This window comes from Cygnus olor, chromosome 4 (genome assembly GCF_009769625.2).
Source record: "Cygnus olor isolate bCygOlo1 chromosome 4, bCygOlo1.pri.v2, whole genome shotgun sequence".
NCBI classification, from domain to species: Eukaryota; Metazoa; Chordata; class Aves; order Anseriformes; family Anatidae; genus Cygnus; species Cygnus olor.
Genome location: NC_049172.1, coordinates 50,616,664 through 50,631,344, shown reverse-complemented (window position 1 = coordinate 50,631,344; position 14,681 = coordinate 50,616,664). Strand labels below are relative to the sequence as shown.

Below are 14,681 nucleotides of genomic sequence, written 5' to 3'. Positions count from 1 at the left end.
GGCAATTAATTAAACCCATCTAATCTTTCATACACTTTCTACATTAATACTATAAAATCTGCTTTATGTTAAGTTAGTTGGTACTTAAAGTATTTAATTTAGTTTTCATCTCAGTTGTATCAAAATTATATTTGACGACTCTTATATACCCCACTTTCCCCTCCCTTCTTCTCACCTAAGGCATGTATTAGTGACTGAACTAAACTCATTCTCCCACTGACCTGAGTACAGGACAATTCTCTCTACCTCACTCAGCTGGCTCTTTTGATACAGCAAATGTACAAGATTTCCATCATCTGTCTACCAACATTCAGGTCTGGTCTACATCTCATCTCTTGTACCCTGTCTTTTATGCACCATCAGCAGTAGATCAAGGGGTACCTTCTTTTCCCTGTATTCCTCTTTATGCCTCTCTTGCACCACCTGTACACGAAAAAACCCTGTTCTTTTCTGTCCTACCAGCTATTATCTCCATACGAGTATTGCTCAGGAAGGAAGGACACATGAGTAAGTCTTCTGGGATCTCAGGCCTTGATGACCTGGTTACAGTCAGAATGCTGCAATACAGATTAATTGCTGTTGCTGGACTGACCGTTTTTTTTTTTAATTCAAGGGGAAAAACATCCCCCCACACCAAAAAATGCATACCTCCTGCCAGCACATCATCATGACTTCATACACCTGCTTACAGGCCAGTTTGGGCCGATATAAACGATGTCCTTGGCTAACCATAGTTACCACTTCATAGTTGGAGCTTTTTTCAAAGGGCATTTTTCCTTCTGTAAACACTTCCCACATTAAAACACCTAAAAAATGAAAATAAACATTAAGAAAATAAGCAAGTAAGTTTTTTAAATGAATATTTATTTTAAGCTCTAGGCTCAGTCTTTCTGAAAAAAATAGCTTAAGATCCATATTCTATAAGCAGTGTTCACCTGTGTCATTAATGAAAAAACTTTATTCTAGTAGCATGGATTTTAATAAATAACAGCACTAATAACCTCTGTGGAACTTTATGCAAACATAAAACCATGGTAAGCAGTTTCTCTAAACTTCTTCTTAGATGTCTGAATACTTCCAAATAACTGGAGCTTAACTGCTATTGACAAAATGTAAAAATAGTGCTTTGTTTCAATGATGAACATCTTACCGAATGACCAGACATCTGACTTGCTGCTGAATCGGCTATAATTAAAAACTTCTGGGGGGCACCATTTCACAGGAAATTTAGCCCCCGAGGAGCTTGTGTATTGATCATCAAGGACATACCTAAAAAAGAAAAGCATTAAATCTTTCTGTTGGCCTCCAAGCCTACAAATCATAATTTAGATTTGGAGTTGAATTTCAGAAGCTCGTATTGCCACCTAATGGCCATGACTTAGTAACACATGATAAAACCAGCTTCTTCAGACTAGTACTAAGGTTTCAGTCAAGACAGTTTGATTTTCTGTTTACCTTGGAGTCTTGTAATTATTAGCTATACAATAAAAGTCTAGGCCACATGCAAGTCAAATTTTTCTGTGTTACCAGAAAAATTATGCAAAATCGTCCATTTGTTGCTCTATTTCTCACTGGTCAGTCTGGATTCAGATATCAAGAGACATACAAGCTGTGTAGCACACAATGGTGGCAACAGCCAAGAAAAGTATGGCCAAACCCTGTTGCATATCAGGGTTTTTTGGGTTGGTTGGTTGGTGGGTTTTTTGGTTTGTTTGTTTGTTTTTTTTTTCTTTTAAACAGTCAGACCACAGAGTTTGTTCACAGACAGGCCTCGCAGGATAAGGGCACGCTTGATTCTCTAGAGAATACAGTTTTGCTTTTCCACGGTTGAAAAGATAAAGGAAAGAGACACATCACTACAGAATAATAATCTTGAAAGGCACTGGAGAAATGAAGCAAAGGATGTTCCTTAGAGAGGTCAAAAAAGATCATTTTTTTCCTGTAACTGCTCGATGTGTTTTCTCTTTCAGACAAGAACAAGGGCTAGGTGAATTCTCCAAAATCACCACAACTATACCTTGTCATTCCAAAATCAGACACTTTGACCACTCCTGAATCATTCACCAAGCAGTTCCTGGCAGCCTGCAAAGGGAATGGTTAGATTTGGTTTAAATCTTCCAGTCTATCTCAGATGAATTACAACAATATAATGAGGACTTTGCCCTCATTGCTTAGCAAGTTCACTGATTCACCAAGCTCAGTGGTGCATTCTCATTATGGTCCAGAATAAAAGGTACACATGCATTTGCTCCTGATAGTGTTGTTTTGACAGCTAAACCATTTTGTAAAAAAAATCACCAAGAAAAATTATGATCTCAAGGGACTCATGAGCAGTAAAAATGGCACCAATACAGAATAAAGATACATTGTTATTTCAGTGCAAACAGCTATCAACTTTTTATAAACATTTCAGAGCAATTTTATTCCCTTTTCTCAGGAGAGAGAAACCTCTCATCTTTTGTGGTACATTGCAGCTTTAGAGATTTGGTTAGAACCTGAAGAGCCAACTTAAACTACTTACAATCTTTTGTGAGAATAAAAGCTGTTATTTACAAGCAGGCTGTTTCAAAAAGGAATAGATAAAGCCAGAAATAAAAAAATTAAGGAAGAGTTTATTGCATAACGGGATGTTACCAGGTCTCTGTGGATAAAGCTGTTTCTCTCCAGGTACTCCATTCCCTCACATACATCTTGGCACATTGTGAGAAGGACGTCTTTACTCAAAACTCCACGTTTTTGTCTCAGGTAATTCAGAAGGCATCCATGCTCCATGAACTCTGTCACGATGTAAATAGGTCTCTGCTGTGTGCACACACCATACAGCTGAACTAATTTAGGATGTGTTAGTTTCCTGAAAAGGTTGAAATCATGTAATTATTACTTCCTCCACCCTGCACTAGCTCTTTACCCCACAAAACTCCAAAATACCACAATGCCTGAAGTGTTTTATCTATAATAAGTAATGTCACCAGAGGCCCAGAACTGGCAATAATAGTGCCAAGCACTGCGCATCAACTCACATCATCACTTTGGCTTCTTCAATGAAGTCTTCTTCGTACATCGCACCTTCCCGAATTGCTTTGATGGCCACTTTGTACTGTGCCCTCCATTTCCCAAGGCGCACTACTCCAAATAGACCGCTCCCCAGTTCTCTCATGAAAGTCAGCTCCGAGGGATTAATTTCCCATTTCTCTGCAAAACAACAAAAAAAAAAAGTGAGAGCCCCTAGCCCCTTACTGTTATATTAGCAAACACGTTGTACTGGTAGGTGACAGAGAGGAGGAAGAGAAACCCTAGGTTACTAGCAAATTAGGGAATTTAGGGAGAAAACTTCTTATCTTGAAAATGTAGCAGTTCTGTATGTCACAAGAAAAAAAGGAAAATTTTAATCTAGACACAACTTTTAACCAGCTGCTGACCAACACGGAAGGCAAAAAACAAAATTTCCTGAAGCCAATAAATATATACTGATGTTATCAGACTTGATTCAAGAAACTGTCATCATACAAAGTTCTGTCAATGCATAGAGGCTGTTGGGTTCCCTTGTGTGCTGTTCTTAAAAACGGACCACTCAAAATGTTAAATAAAAGAACAAAAGCAACACTTCTGCAGAGATCAAAGGGTCAAGGTTGAGTAAGAAGTCTGAAGGCTTATGAAGGAGGCACAGCTCTTTAATCAGGAAGAGCCCAAAGTGTCCACAAAAAAGTAGAGGAAGACGCTAAATTGCCCTGGAGCATCAGCGGCAGGTTCTGCTTCTACTCATGGCGTTCCTTGGCACCACATGCCTGCCACCAGCTCTGATGTCTTTCTACGGCAATTCTCTCTACAAGGATCTCAAATATACAACTTGGACCTATGTAAGTTAGCATCACAGTACAAAATAAGGTATTTTCAAAATATTTAGAAAATATTGTGGCAGCTTATACATATAAAATCATCAGAAAAGGTATGTATAGATCAATATAACACGCAGTTACCATAGCTGAATCCTGCAGTTGTTGGTGCCGTTGTCTTCTTTGGGGTCACTGGGTAGCGCAGCCTCGTAACAAGACCTGAAATTCAAAGTTAAATGAAGAGATACAGCTTATTTCTGAAACAATGCCAAACAGCAACTCAGCTGCTTGTTCACTGCAGAGTGCAACACTAGCTAACAATAAACTTATATACAGTTTTGACTATATTTGCTGCTATTGCATTGTTTTGACTATTCAAAGCAGCTTCAAGGTACACAAGAGAGCTCACTGCATCTAACTTCTTGCATCATCTTTACTGGTGAGAGATGGATATAGATATATGTATACATATTTGTGCTTTACTGTTATGCAAGCACCAATGAAGGCTGACCAGAGACCACCCCTTTCATAAAGATCAGAAAGACTGTCTAAAAGGTTTTACAGAAAGTTAATGTGAGTTTCACTTTCACATTTATTTTGTACAGTGTTTTATATGCAAAAAATAAATGCTGCATGCTTGCTGAATATTCTGCTAAAATCTTTTCAGAACTTGATGCAACAAAAGGAAAAAAGAATGAAGCAATTAAAAATAGTTAGTAAAATCAATTATAACAAATGAAAAGTAGGGTTGGATTTTGGAGCATATTTTTCAGAAAAGCATTTTCCAGAATACCATCAGGAAATGCTTGGTCATCTGAATTTGACATAAACATCTGGAAAATACAGCTCACAAGAGAAATAAATGAACAGACTGGACTTGCAAAAAACATACTACATTAGTATCCGTGCCTTCAGCCAGATTCCTAAACTCTCCCCATCCTTTCACACAGCAGGTAGACACCAGCACCAGCTGTCAGCTGTAAATCTAAGTGTCCAACCTTTACAAAGATATATTTTCAGGCACTCCCTGAAAAAAATATTGCTGTTCTCTTCATGTGTTTTCTGTATGGGGGTTATATCATTTTAAGTTGTGGTGACCCACAGGTAAGCACCTAGAGAGTACTCTGGAGAAGTATCATCCCTGCCCATCTGCTGTGGGTTATAGGCCACTGTTAGAGACATGACATGGAGCTAAATTAATGTTCTTTTCCTGAAACAATAAAGCCGTTCTTCTATTTCACTGTGGATCAGAGTGCACTGAACTGTCAAAGACTGTCAAAAACTAATTTTGCCACACCTTTACCTCAGCTTGTTCTGTACTTGTGTCTCAGCCAGGAAAAAGGATCTAGCTCACTGTACAGCAAGCAAATAGGAATGGCGAATAAGTAATGTATACAGTGTTAAAGAAAGTACTGACAGAAAGAAAACACCATCTGTCCTCCTAAAGCTAGAAGCTGACCTCTGCTGCTGGTGTCCACCAACTAGACTGGGCTAATAATAGGAATAGCATGTGTGTGTGTATAAATACATAAATTATATTTAAAATATATGTTATATATGTGTAATATATAAATGTATATACATATATGAATATGTATATATATTTACATAAAACCTTTCAAATGATTGCCTATATTGAAGAAATGTGAAAATGCAGTCTCACGGTTTCTCGAAGGAAGAAGTATCTATAAAAACCTAAAAGTCTTCATTCGAATGCTAAACACCTCACGCTCCCTTCCAAATCAACCCACAGTGACAGGAAAAAATGTAATCCATCTACCTGCTGCATTATGTTTGTGATATTCAATTATTTCTGGAATGGAGTTAAAGAGATGTTTTTCTGCGAGGTAGTACTGCTTCGGTGATGTCACTGTTTCTTTTATATGGTAGTGTCTTATTCCTGATGAGCCTTCTCTGAAAAAAAAAGAAACAATATAATAATACAGTGTCATTTGTTGTGAACTTTGTAAGAGGAACATATTGACTAGAAAAAGAATGCTAGTTTTTCTTAAACAGGAGACAACATACAGAACACACTAAGCAACCTTCAGACCTGAAGATCTGCACAAATGCTGAATGGACGTACTTGATCTCTCTGTATCTCCTCACACCATGCCTGGTGGTCCTATGGTACTCATACTATGTCAGGAGAGGAAAGCTGAGACTGTTGTCATGAGCAGGGACAATGGTAGGGGGTCCCTTTGCACATCACCACAGCCCCAGGGTGGGCACCAATTCAGCCAGCATAGGTGCCCAACGTTACATGCTTCAGAAACATCTTGAATACCAAAGACTCTGAGCACTCACTGCTTGGGATGTTCACCTCAGTACTACGACCAAGTTGAAGATTAACCCATATGAGTTAATTTTCAGCCTGGTTTGTTCCCCAACCCAACTCCCCACTTGAACACATTGGTTGGGATGAAGGAAAAGTCTGAATGGTATGGGACAGCCTCTTTCTTTCAGTGGCAGTTCAGATTTTCACTGGATTAAAGCCAATGTAGCCTAAACATGGAGTTGAGAAGCTAATTTTGGTCACCTGTGTTTTCTAACATAATGGCCCTTGCTTCTTTGTTGAGCTCTCTCCTGGCCTCCCCTCCAGCCCAGGGGTTTGAATATGCATGCAAATCAATTCAAACAAGGCAGGGTGTGCAGGGTAGCCGCAGAAACTTACCCTCCAAATTTTGTATAAAGGGAAACTGTATACAGGCCAGGCTGACTTGAGTCTCTCACCACAAAACCACCTTCTTTATCCTAAAATGCAAGCACATTGACAGCTTTATACCACAAGCAATTTTAAGCTGCGTGTCCTTCCTAATTGTTCTGTGATTTGCACGTGTCAAAATTAAGCGTTGGCTTAAATAGGAGAGGCTACTTTAAGCGAACACCACGGTTCGTACTGCAAGGCTGCCATACTCACCTCGTTTCTGAGGAGCTGCTCCGCCTTGCTCCGGTTGAGGTTCCTGCTGTACCACCTGCAATGCAACATCAGCACCTATTACATAGTAGTGTTTACCCATAAAAACGCCTTGAAATCTGAATTTGATCCAGTGAGATCTCACAGAAACCAATAAATTTCAGGAAATTGGACTAATTTTTGAGTAAAACCACTTCTAAAACACAGAGGCATGCTGATGGTGGTGATGACTCTGCATGGCAGCCTTAGAGCAGACCAGCAGCCTCAAGGCAGCCCTCAAGCAGCTGTCTACACACTGTCCCAGTCACCTGCTGAGATGACTGCCAGCTTTCATTGAATTTCATTCAGTAACTTCACAATCAAAGAACAGGTCAAAAGTGAATTAAATGTGGCTGCTCCATATCCTTGTGCTTGGTGAAGCAGCCAAATAATCACTGGTGTTTCTACCTGTTGCAGTGAATAGTAACAACAACAAAAACCACACAGCTAGCAAATGGTGTGTTGTATTATTTTGAGCCATGCTGCCACAATGGTAGAAGAGCAGGGAAGTGGCACAGAAGCCTCTACTCAATTTCTGCTGTAGTGGTTTTGCAAAGATGATCTGGAGCAATCCTCTGTGCAGTGACCCTGAGCCATGTCACCAAGGTGGTAAGGCACAAAGTAGCTGGACCAGATACGGCAGCCCAGTTCCTTCCTTCCCTTTCTGCCCCTTTCATGACACAGCCCAGAGCAGTGCAGGGCTTTAATGAGAGCCTCAAAGGTGAGAAAGCAACAAAGAACACATTTAAAATGGATAAGTTTCCTTTAATATCTCTCTCTGTCTGTCAAAGAATTGAGAGGGTTTTGAAGTTTATTTTTTTGCTTTTAATAGTAATATCCTAAAAACTGCATGCCTGATGGCCATCTCACTGACTTGACTCTACTTCATACATGACAACAAAAATCACTGAGGAGAATCAGAACAAATAAATGCATATTTCAAATATTTAAGTTTAATCTCTGAGATCAATGATATATGTGTTTACTTAATGTTTAAAATAATAAACAGTTTTCAAAACTTCAAAAATGCATTGTAATTCTTAAAGCATAGCTTTTATTTTATGGTCTTGCACATTTTAATTCAAATGTTCACTTACTCATATTGATCCAGGTTGTTGGACTTCTTTCCTGTTACATAGTTGCTTGGGATATATCCTTCATGTCTAAAAGAATAAATAATATGTAATCTGAATAAAAAGATGTAAAATTGCATGCCTAGAAGACACTGCTTCATTCTGCTAATTACCAGAGGTCGGTAATGACTAGCAGTCATCTATTTATTACTGAGCCACCCACTTTACTACTCATACAGAAATTAATGTTTCATATCAACATTTCCACATTAGCTTTCACTGCAGCTAAAAAATCTGCACAGTCAGCAGAAGTGTCCAAGAAAAGCAGCAGAAGTGGGGAAAACAAGTGACCCTTTGCTTCTCCATCACTTCTGTGCTCAGAGGTTGCAGTTGGTCGCTATAAATATACTTGGAGACTGCCACAGCAGCCCTGCTGTACCTAATAACTGACAATTACCCTTAACAGTTTGCAACATTGACCTGGTAAATATTGAAGTTTGGTAACTTCCATCCTGAAAACCACAGGGTAAAATTTTAATCCAAGGAATGTAAAATTAGGACATCGTAGTCATTAAGGTATCTCACTGCAACTCTCTCTCAGCTCATTCAAAGATTACCCCTAATGATACAGTTGTAAAACAAGACAATGATCATTCAAGCCTGGAAGTCAGAGCCTGCTGATCTGAATGTTAATCACATTGCTTCCCAAATGAGCTATTCCCCAGGAAAACAGGAGGGCTGGACCAGTCAAGTTAGGTTTTGCCTGATAGTAAATGTCATCGTAAATGCTTTCAGTTCTGCAACAGTCTTTGCACTCAAACTCCATAATCTATTGAGAACCACACTTTTTTGATTGAATTCTATGTGGGAACAAAGATATGGATGAGATTTCAGGATTTAGGTCATAAGTGGGGTCTAATACAGTTATTTGTTAATACGTAATCAATATAAACTACTAGAACCTAAAAACAGCCTTATTAACATTAGATTGAAAAATAATAAACTCAATGCTTACCCATATTTGTCTCTTGCCTTCCACCAGTGAATGTCATTCTTCTCAATTACTGTATATTCTTCACCTTTGTCTAATCTTAAATCATGACGTTCTGTAGGCTGGAAGTCATACATTGCCACCACTATCTCCTCCTCTTCACTGTCATTTTCCTCAGCTGGAGGAACAGGCGGTGGCGGCCTCCGCTGAAAATGATACAAAATGATCATCATTCCACTTTGCTCCATGATTCCACTCCACCCAGTCCCTGCTATTACACCACTGCAAAACAGCCAAGCATCCCAGAAGCAAAAGCTGAGCTAGTTCTGCGTTGCCCCAGGAGAGAGCTGCAGTGGCTAGGCTGACCGCAGCACTGCAGCCCTAATGGCGTTGGCTTTTCAGCCCCCTCTTCATCAGCAGCACGGACACCTACCGTATTTTTTTCTGGCATTGGAGAAGGGAGTGTCACTACACCTACAAACAGATCACAGAAAAAGATTCATGTTTAATTATAAATTTAAAAACTGGATAAAAGTTTTAAACTTCAGATAAGGCTTTAACATCTTAATTAGTCTTCAGAACAGCCTAGTAAGTCAGGAAGCAAAACAAGCTCCAAGTGAGAAAACATTGGTTAAGTGTTCTGTGACAACACATTAAATTGGCCAGCAGGCAACATTCACAGCAGTATTTGGTGACATCTGTGTCGCACCACAGCATGCCACACAGACAGCTCCAAGCCAGCCCACGGGCAGGGATGCCTCACGGAGTTCCTACAAGAGACTCCAGGAGTTCAAAACCATGTCCTGCTCCTTAATGAGGAAAAAAAAAAAATTAAGTAAAAATGGAATATAGAAAGGAAGCAGTGTTCTTCTCACCATGATAATCTGTCTGTTCCTATTAATATCAATTCTTAGAAAAAATATATAATGTTTCCCCTGATTCTTGTTTTGCCAAATAAGGCATAAAAGTTGTATTTTTTGTATAAAATTGTGTAAAATTGTATTAAAAAAGTACTTTTTAAATTACTTCTCAGGTCCAAAATTATTTTTCTCCTGTGCTGCTTTTTTCCACTTCAGAGGTTGAACTATCATCTTGAAGAATAAGGTCAACCATAAGCCACTGTTTTTTCTTCTTTTAATGCTATGAAATACACAATTTCCCACCTTTTAAGGCCCTAATGTAGGAAATTGTCCAGGCACTGTTAATTTCACTAGGAGGTGAGCGTTGTTGCAATTACTTTTATGCTAAGGAGTTTCCCTTGAATCAAGGATAGATAATTACTGTATTGTCACACAGGACAATACTGCAGTGGGGGTCACACTTCCCCATCTTTGCATGCTACAGCATACACTGCAGAACAAGTACAGGCTATGGTTTGCATGCTGGAAGAGTCATATGCATACGGAAGTCATGGTTCATCCAGGTTCAGCATACGGACATTTCCAAACTTTTAAGAAAATTGAGCCACATGTCTGTAAATGCATTAAGCCTAGCTACATTCTTGTACCATTTTCACACTGGTGTAATAACACCGATTCCAGCAGGGTTATTATTCCTTTACATGGATACACAGAAGTTATTTATTCAAACTGGAGAGCTGGCAAAGATCAGATGAATCTTTTTCACCACAAGGTTTTAACCTCAGTCTGAGGTAAACAGTTGGTCAAATAGGTTTCAGATGGGAAATACAAGCCAAGTGGAAAATAAATTCAGCAACCTCAATGATTCCTTTCAGTTGTCTCCAAACACTTTTTGGAAGGATAATTCACTGACTTCTACACTTTTTAAAAAATGTTTGGACGTGAAAAATATTTTTGTTTTCTCTAGACACAGTATCTACTATTAACTGTGCGCCATAAAATTTCCCTGATACCTACAGCATTCAAATGTGAGGACTGAATCACATAACAATAACAACAACAAAACACATAAAAATATGCCAAGATATTTTCATATGAAAAGTTATGTACTTACTGTTTTCAAAAAGATTATATCTTTCACAGCCAGGCGCTAACTTTTCTGTCTGTCTGCAGCACTGATAAATTCCCTCTGTCCAGAATTTAGGATGATATTTTACCATTATATTGCTGTTGTTCTTTATTCCTACAGGAAATAGAGAGAAAAGATTTAAAAAAAAAAAAGCAAGATCTGACTTTCTTAATAAATATTACAGTGTCTTTGACATGAATCGTAATCTTTACTTGCTGTCCTTGCTACAACACTGTTTCTCTTAAGGACCTTCTTACAAGTTTACATGGAGGTCATACAGTGAAGGCAGGTGATATTTTTAGGGTAATACACGACTTTATTCCAGAAGGGTGTGCTGTACTCCCCACCCGAAGCAGCCACCACAGCAGGGCAGTGTTTGGTGCCTCTGTGAAGACAGACAGACCCAGGCGCCCACCTGCACCCTGCTATGCAGTTGGGCGGCTGTGAAGGCCCTGTGGGCTCTGGCTGCCTCTTTTCTTTTTGTTTCCACTGCAAGTGACTCCATTTCCTCTGTGATTAGTGTTCTTGAGGAAAAGTTAGCTGACATTTATCACTATTTCACAGCACAATGCCTGTGTTTGGTTTAGCAGGCTCCCCATCCCCACCCTGTGAGGCTGCTGAGTTTCGGAAGTCATTTCCGACCCAGCCCAGCCCAGGAATTACGTCTTATGACTTTGAAGAGCACCTGCAATTAATGTGAATGTTTGATGACAGCAGAAAGCATTAAGAGGCTCTTGAAAAAATGATCTTCACTCAGTATGATATCAATAATCAGAATAACATTTCAGGGGAGATGCCTCCTGTCATTTTACATCAGTGGAAGACCATCACCAGGCCCATAACACTGGCTAGCTGCATTCAGACAAAACTTCTGAGTGATGCCACTGACTAGTTTGGATAAGTTTTCTGATGATTTACATGTTGTACAAAAGCATAGATTCAAACTCTTGTTGCAGTTAGACTAGACAAATTGAATGAAATCAGCCAGGGTGCCTGATATGCCCAGTATCCATTCTCACATGCTGTGTATGCAAATGATGATCTGGCCCAATAAAAATAAAAGTCAGTTGATACGTGCAATAGAAGTTGCACCATTTTATTTTTCTAGCTTGTGGTGGGTTGACACCTCTCAGTAGCTAAGCACCCAACCCACACAGTGGCATGGGGGAAAATAATAGAAAGAGGAAAAGTGAGAAAACTTGTGGGCTGTGACGGTTTAAAGAGAGGGGAAAGAAAAGAAAAAAGAAAAAAAAAGTGATGCAAAGGAAATAATACACCATCTCCCACCAGCAGACCAATGCCCAGCCAGCCTGTGAGCAATGACCAGCTTGGAAACCAGCCCCCCCCACTCCCTCCTTCCCCTACTCCAGAGTTTATTGCTGAGCATGACTGTATACGGCATGGAAGATCCCTTGGGGCAATTCAGGTCCCCTGCCCCAGCTGTGTCCCCTCCCAGCCCCTTTCCCACCCCTGCCTTGTCACTTTGGGGGCACCGTGAGCTAAAGGCAAAGCCTCCAGGCTGCACAAGCACCCTCAGCAATCACTAAAACACTGGTGTGTTTTCAGCACTCTTGTAGCCACAAATCCAAAACACAACACTGAGTTACCTCCACCTCGACAGACCCAGCACACAGCTCTAGTAAAGTTATCTAAATGTGTCAGATATTAAGTGTAAGTGATTTCCTTTACCTTCTTTCAGATTCCTCACCCACTGATCCCGGCTTTGTGGACTTGGTGCAAAAATATAAAGTGTATTAGCATCATATACAACCTGCAGGGAAAAAGAAATAAAATATTAAAATAAATAAATAAATAAAGCCATTCACATAGTAATACTCTTTTATTTATTCCTTAGCAAAAAGAGTAAGCAGAACAAGGGAAAAGACTGTTACATTTGGCAAAATGAGTGTCCTCAGCCACATGAGGAGCATGAGACAAAAAGCAGAAACAAGGGGAAGTTTTTTAGCGTTTGCTATTTATACATGGTGCTGTCAGTAGAACAGGAAGGATTCTGTAATGGTATATTATCCTATTATTCCTTTAGATGTTTGCTTCATGCTTTGCTTTGTTCATTCTTCACTGTGTGTTTTCTAAAAACAGTATCTCATAACTGTTAAGGCGATTTTATAATCAGGCATCCATTGTTCTCAGCCATTTCATAATGCTTTGTGATTCTGTGCTACTCTGGGTCAATTCTTGCCTTTTCTTCACTGCCTGTATGGGTGGAAAACAAGTATTGTCCTGGTAGAAAGGGGACAGATCCCCACTTCCATCAGTGAAATTCACACACCAAAAATTTCTTCCATCATAAGCAGAACCTGACATTTAAGTATTTCTTTTTCCTTCTAAGTACTTTGTTTTCTGTGTTTACTTCCATTAAGTTCACAATGGAAGAAAAAGCAACAAGGTTTATCTTGATTTTCTTATTCCTATATAAATTAACGGTAATTGCAAACACACTGCTTATATAAAGTGTGTGCAAGAATGAAGACAGGGAAAAATAGGCTGCCAACTAACCTGTTTTGGAGGACAAAGCAGTTTCCAGTCAACACCATGGCAGAGAGGGTGGGGAAAAGAAAAAGACCAAGTGTTTTTGGCAAAGCTCCCACGAGCAGGGACTTTAGGGGGAGCAGAGCTTTTTGGGGATGGTTTTCCATCCCTGACCCTAAGCCCCCTCCAACACAGCCCCAGAGAGCTGAGAATGGGCTCGGTGTTTAGAAGTGTCAGTAATTTCAAGCAAGTTACATCCAAATGGCCTGGTGCTATTGAAAGGAGCACTGTATTTTATATAAACCAAAGGAACATACCTGAAATGGGTATTTATTTTGACAGGGAATAATACCATCATTTTTTACAACTTCTACACATTTAATCCTTGAAATATCCACAGATCCTTTTCTGTACTTTTTCTGTAAGATAAAAGCAAAAAACATTAAATAAAATACAACTGATGACTGCATTCATCTACAGGCACTCATCTAATTATCTCTTTTTTTTTCCTTTCTCTGCAGGGATTTATTGCTTACTTTTCCACTTACAACAGCAGTGTTGCTTTAACTGCAGAATTCATTTGAATGAGAGGGTATAAAGACCTACGCTGGCGAAAGTGCACAGACTAGAGTGTAACTGCTTAGTAAAAAGCACCACCTTTTTTAATAGTTTCCAATCAGTTGTAACCATAGTCTACTCTTCATTACAAAAAAAAAAAAAAAAAAAAAAAAAAAAAAAAGAACCTGACTACAGATAAAGGACAGCTTGCTTATCTCAAGTTATGACTAAAAATGGTGAGTGAAATAGGTGCCAATGCGTCATCTAGCCTGCTCCCATGTTCTGTTGCCGGAGTGCTGACCAGCTGCTGCCCCAAGTTAAAATGCACAGAAATACAGTGTGGTTCAACTGTCCCGAGAGGGAAGCTCTGTGGAAAAGCAGCCTGAAGCTGGAGGTAGCTTGTACTGTGCTTCAGTCTATATGTAAAAGCAATAGGCAGTAACAGTGAAGACCACACACATGCAGACCTTTTTATGGTGTCTGTTTCTGAAGAAGTCGATTTATCCCCCTTTCGTTTAACTGAAGCAGAAGAGGTTAAGAATGAAAGCACAGCATGGAAATTTTCAGCACACTGTGCTGCGTGGCAAAGGGAAACACGTGAATGATGCTCCTTTTAATCAGAGTAAAAAGCTGGTAAATCTATGGACACTGTAAGGGCCACTTCTCGCTTTGGGGAAAACCAGGTCTCTTATAAGGGAGGAAGTTTCTACTGGAATCTGGAACAACAACAAAAATGGCAGCAGCTCATGGCAGGTTCAGTATAAACCCACATCAAAATTTGTGAATTGCAA

General features: G+C 39.5%; 1 protein-coding gene across 5 annotated transcripts in view; it reads right to left on the bottom strand.

Annotated features, from left to right (window-relative positions):
• The window catches only part of TEC (tec protein tyrosine kinase), a 50,011-nt gene that overhangs the window by 2,536 nt on the left and 32,794 nt on the right, over positions 1 to 14,681 (bottom strand). For all 5 annotated transcript variants that reach the window (XM_040555349.1, XM_040555350.1, XM_040555348.1 and 2 more), the window contains 15 exons: positions 13,650 to 13,751; positions 12,532 to 12,613; positions 10,828 to 10,956; positions 9,287 to 9,327; positions 8,878 to 9,059; positions 7,887 to 7,952; positions 6,754 to 6,808; positions 6,508 to 6,587; positions 5,614 to 5,747; positions 3,978 to 4,052; positions 3,021 to 3,192; positions 2,635 to 2,851; positions 2,018 to 2,082; positions 1,151 to 1,269; positions 649 to 806 (listed from right to left, as the gene is read on the bottom strand). In XM_040555349.1, the coding sequence (XP_040411283.1) occupies positions 649 to 806; positions 1,151 to 1,269; positions 2,018 to 2,082; positions 2,635 to 2,851; positions 3,021 to 3,192; positions 3,978 to 4,052; positions 5,614 to 5,747; positions 6,508 to 6,587; positions 6,754 to 6,808; positions 7,887 to 7,952; positions 8,878 to 9,059; positions 9,287 to 9,327; positions 10,828 to 10,956; positions 12,532 to 12,613; positions 13,650 to 13,751 (1,677 nt within the window). The remainder of the gene's footprint in view (positions 1 to 648; positions 807 to 1,150; positions 1,270 to 2,017; positions 2,083 to 2,634; positions 2,852 to 3,020; positions 3,193 to 3,977; positions 4,053 to 5,613; positions 5,748 to 6,507; positions 6,588 to 6,753; positions 6,809 to 7,886; positions 7,953 to 8,877; positions 9,060 to 9,286; positions 9,328 to 10,827; positions 10,957 to 12,531; positions 12,614 to 13,649; positions 13,752 to 14,681) is intronic.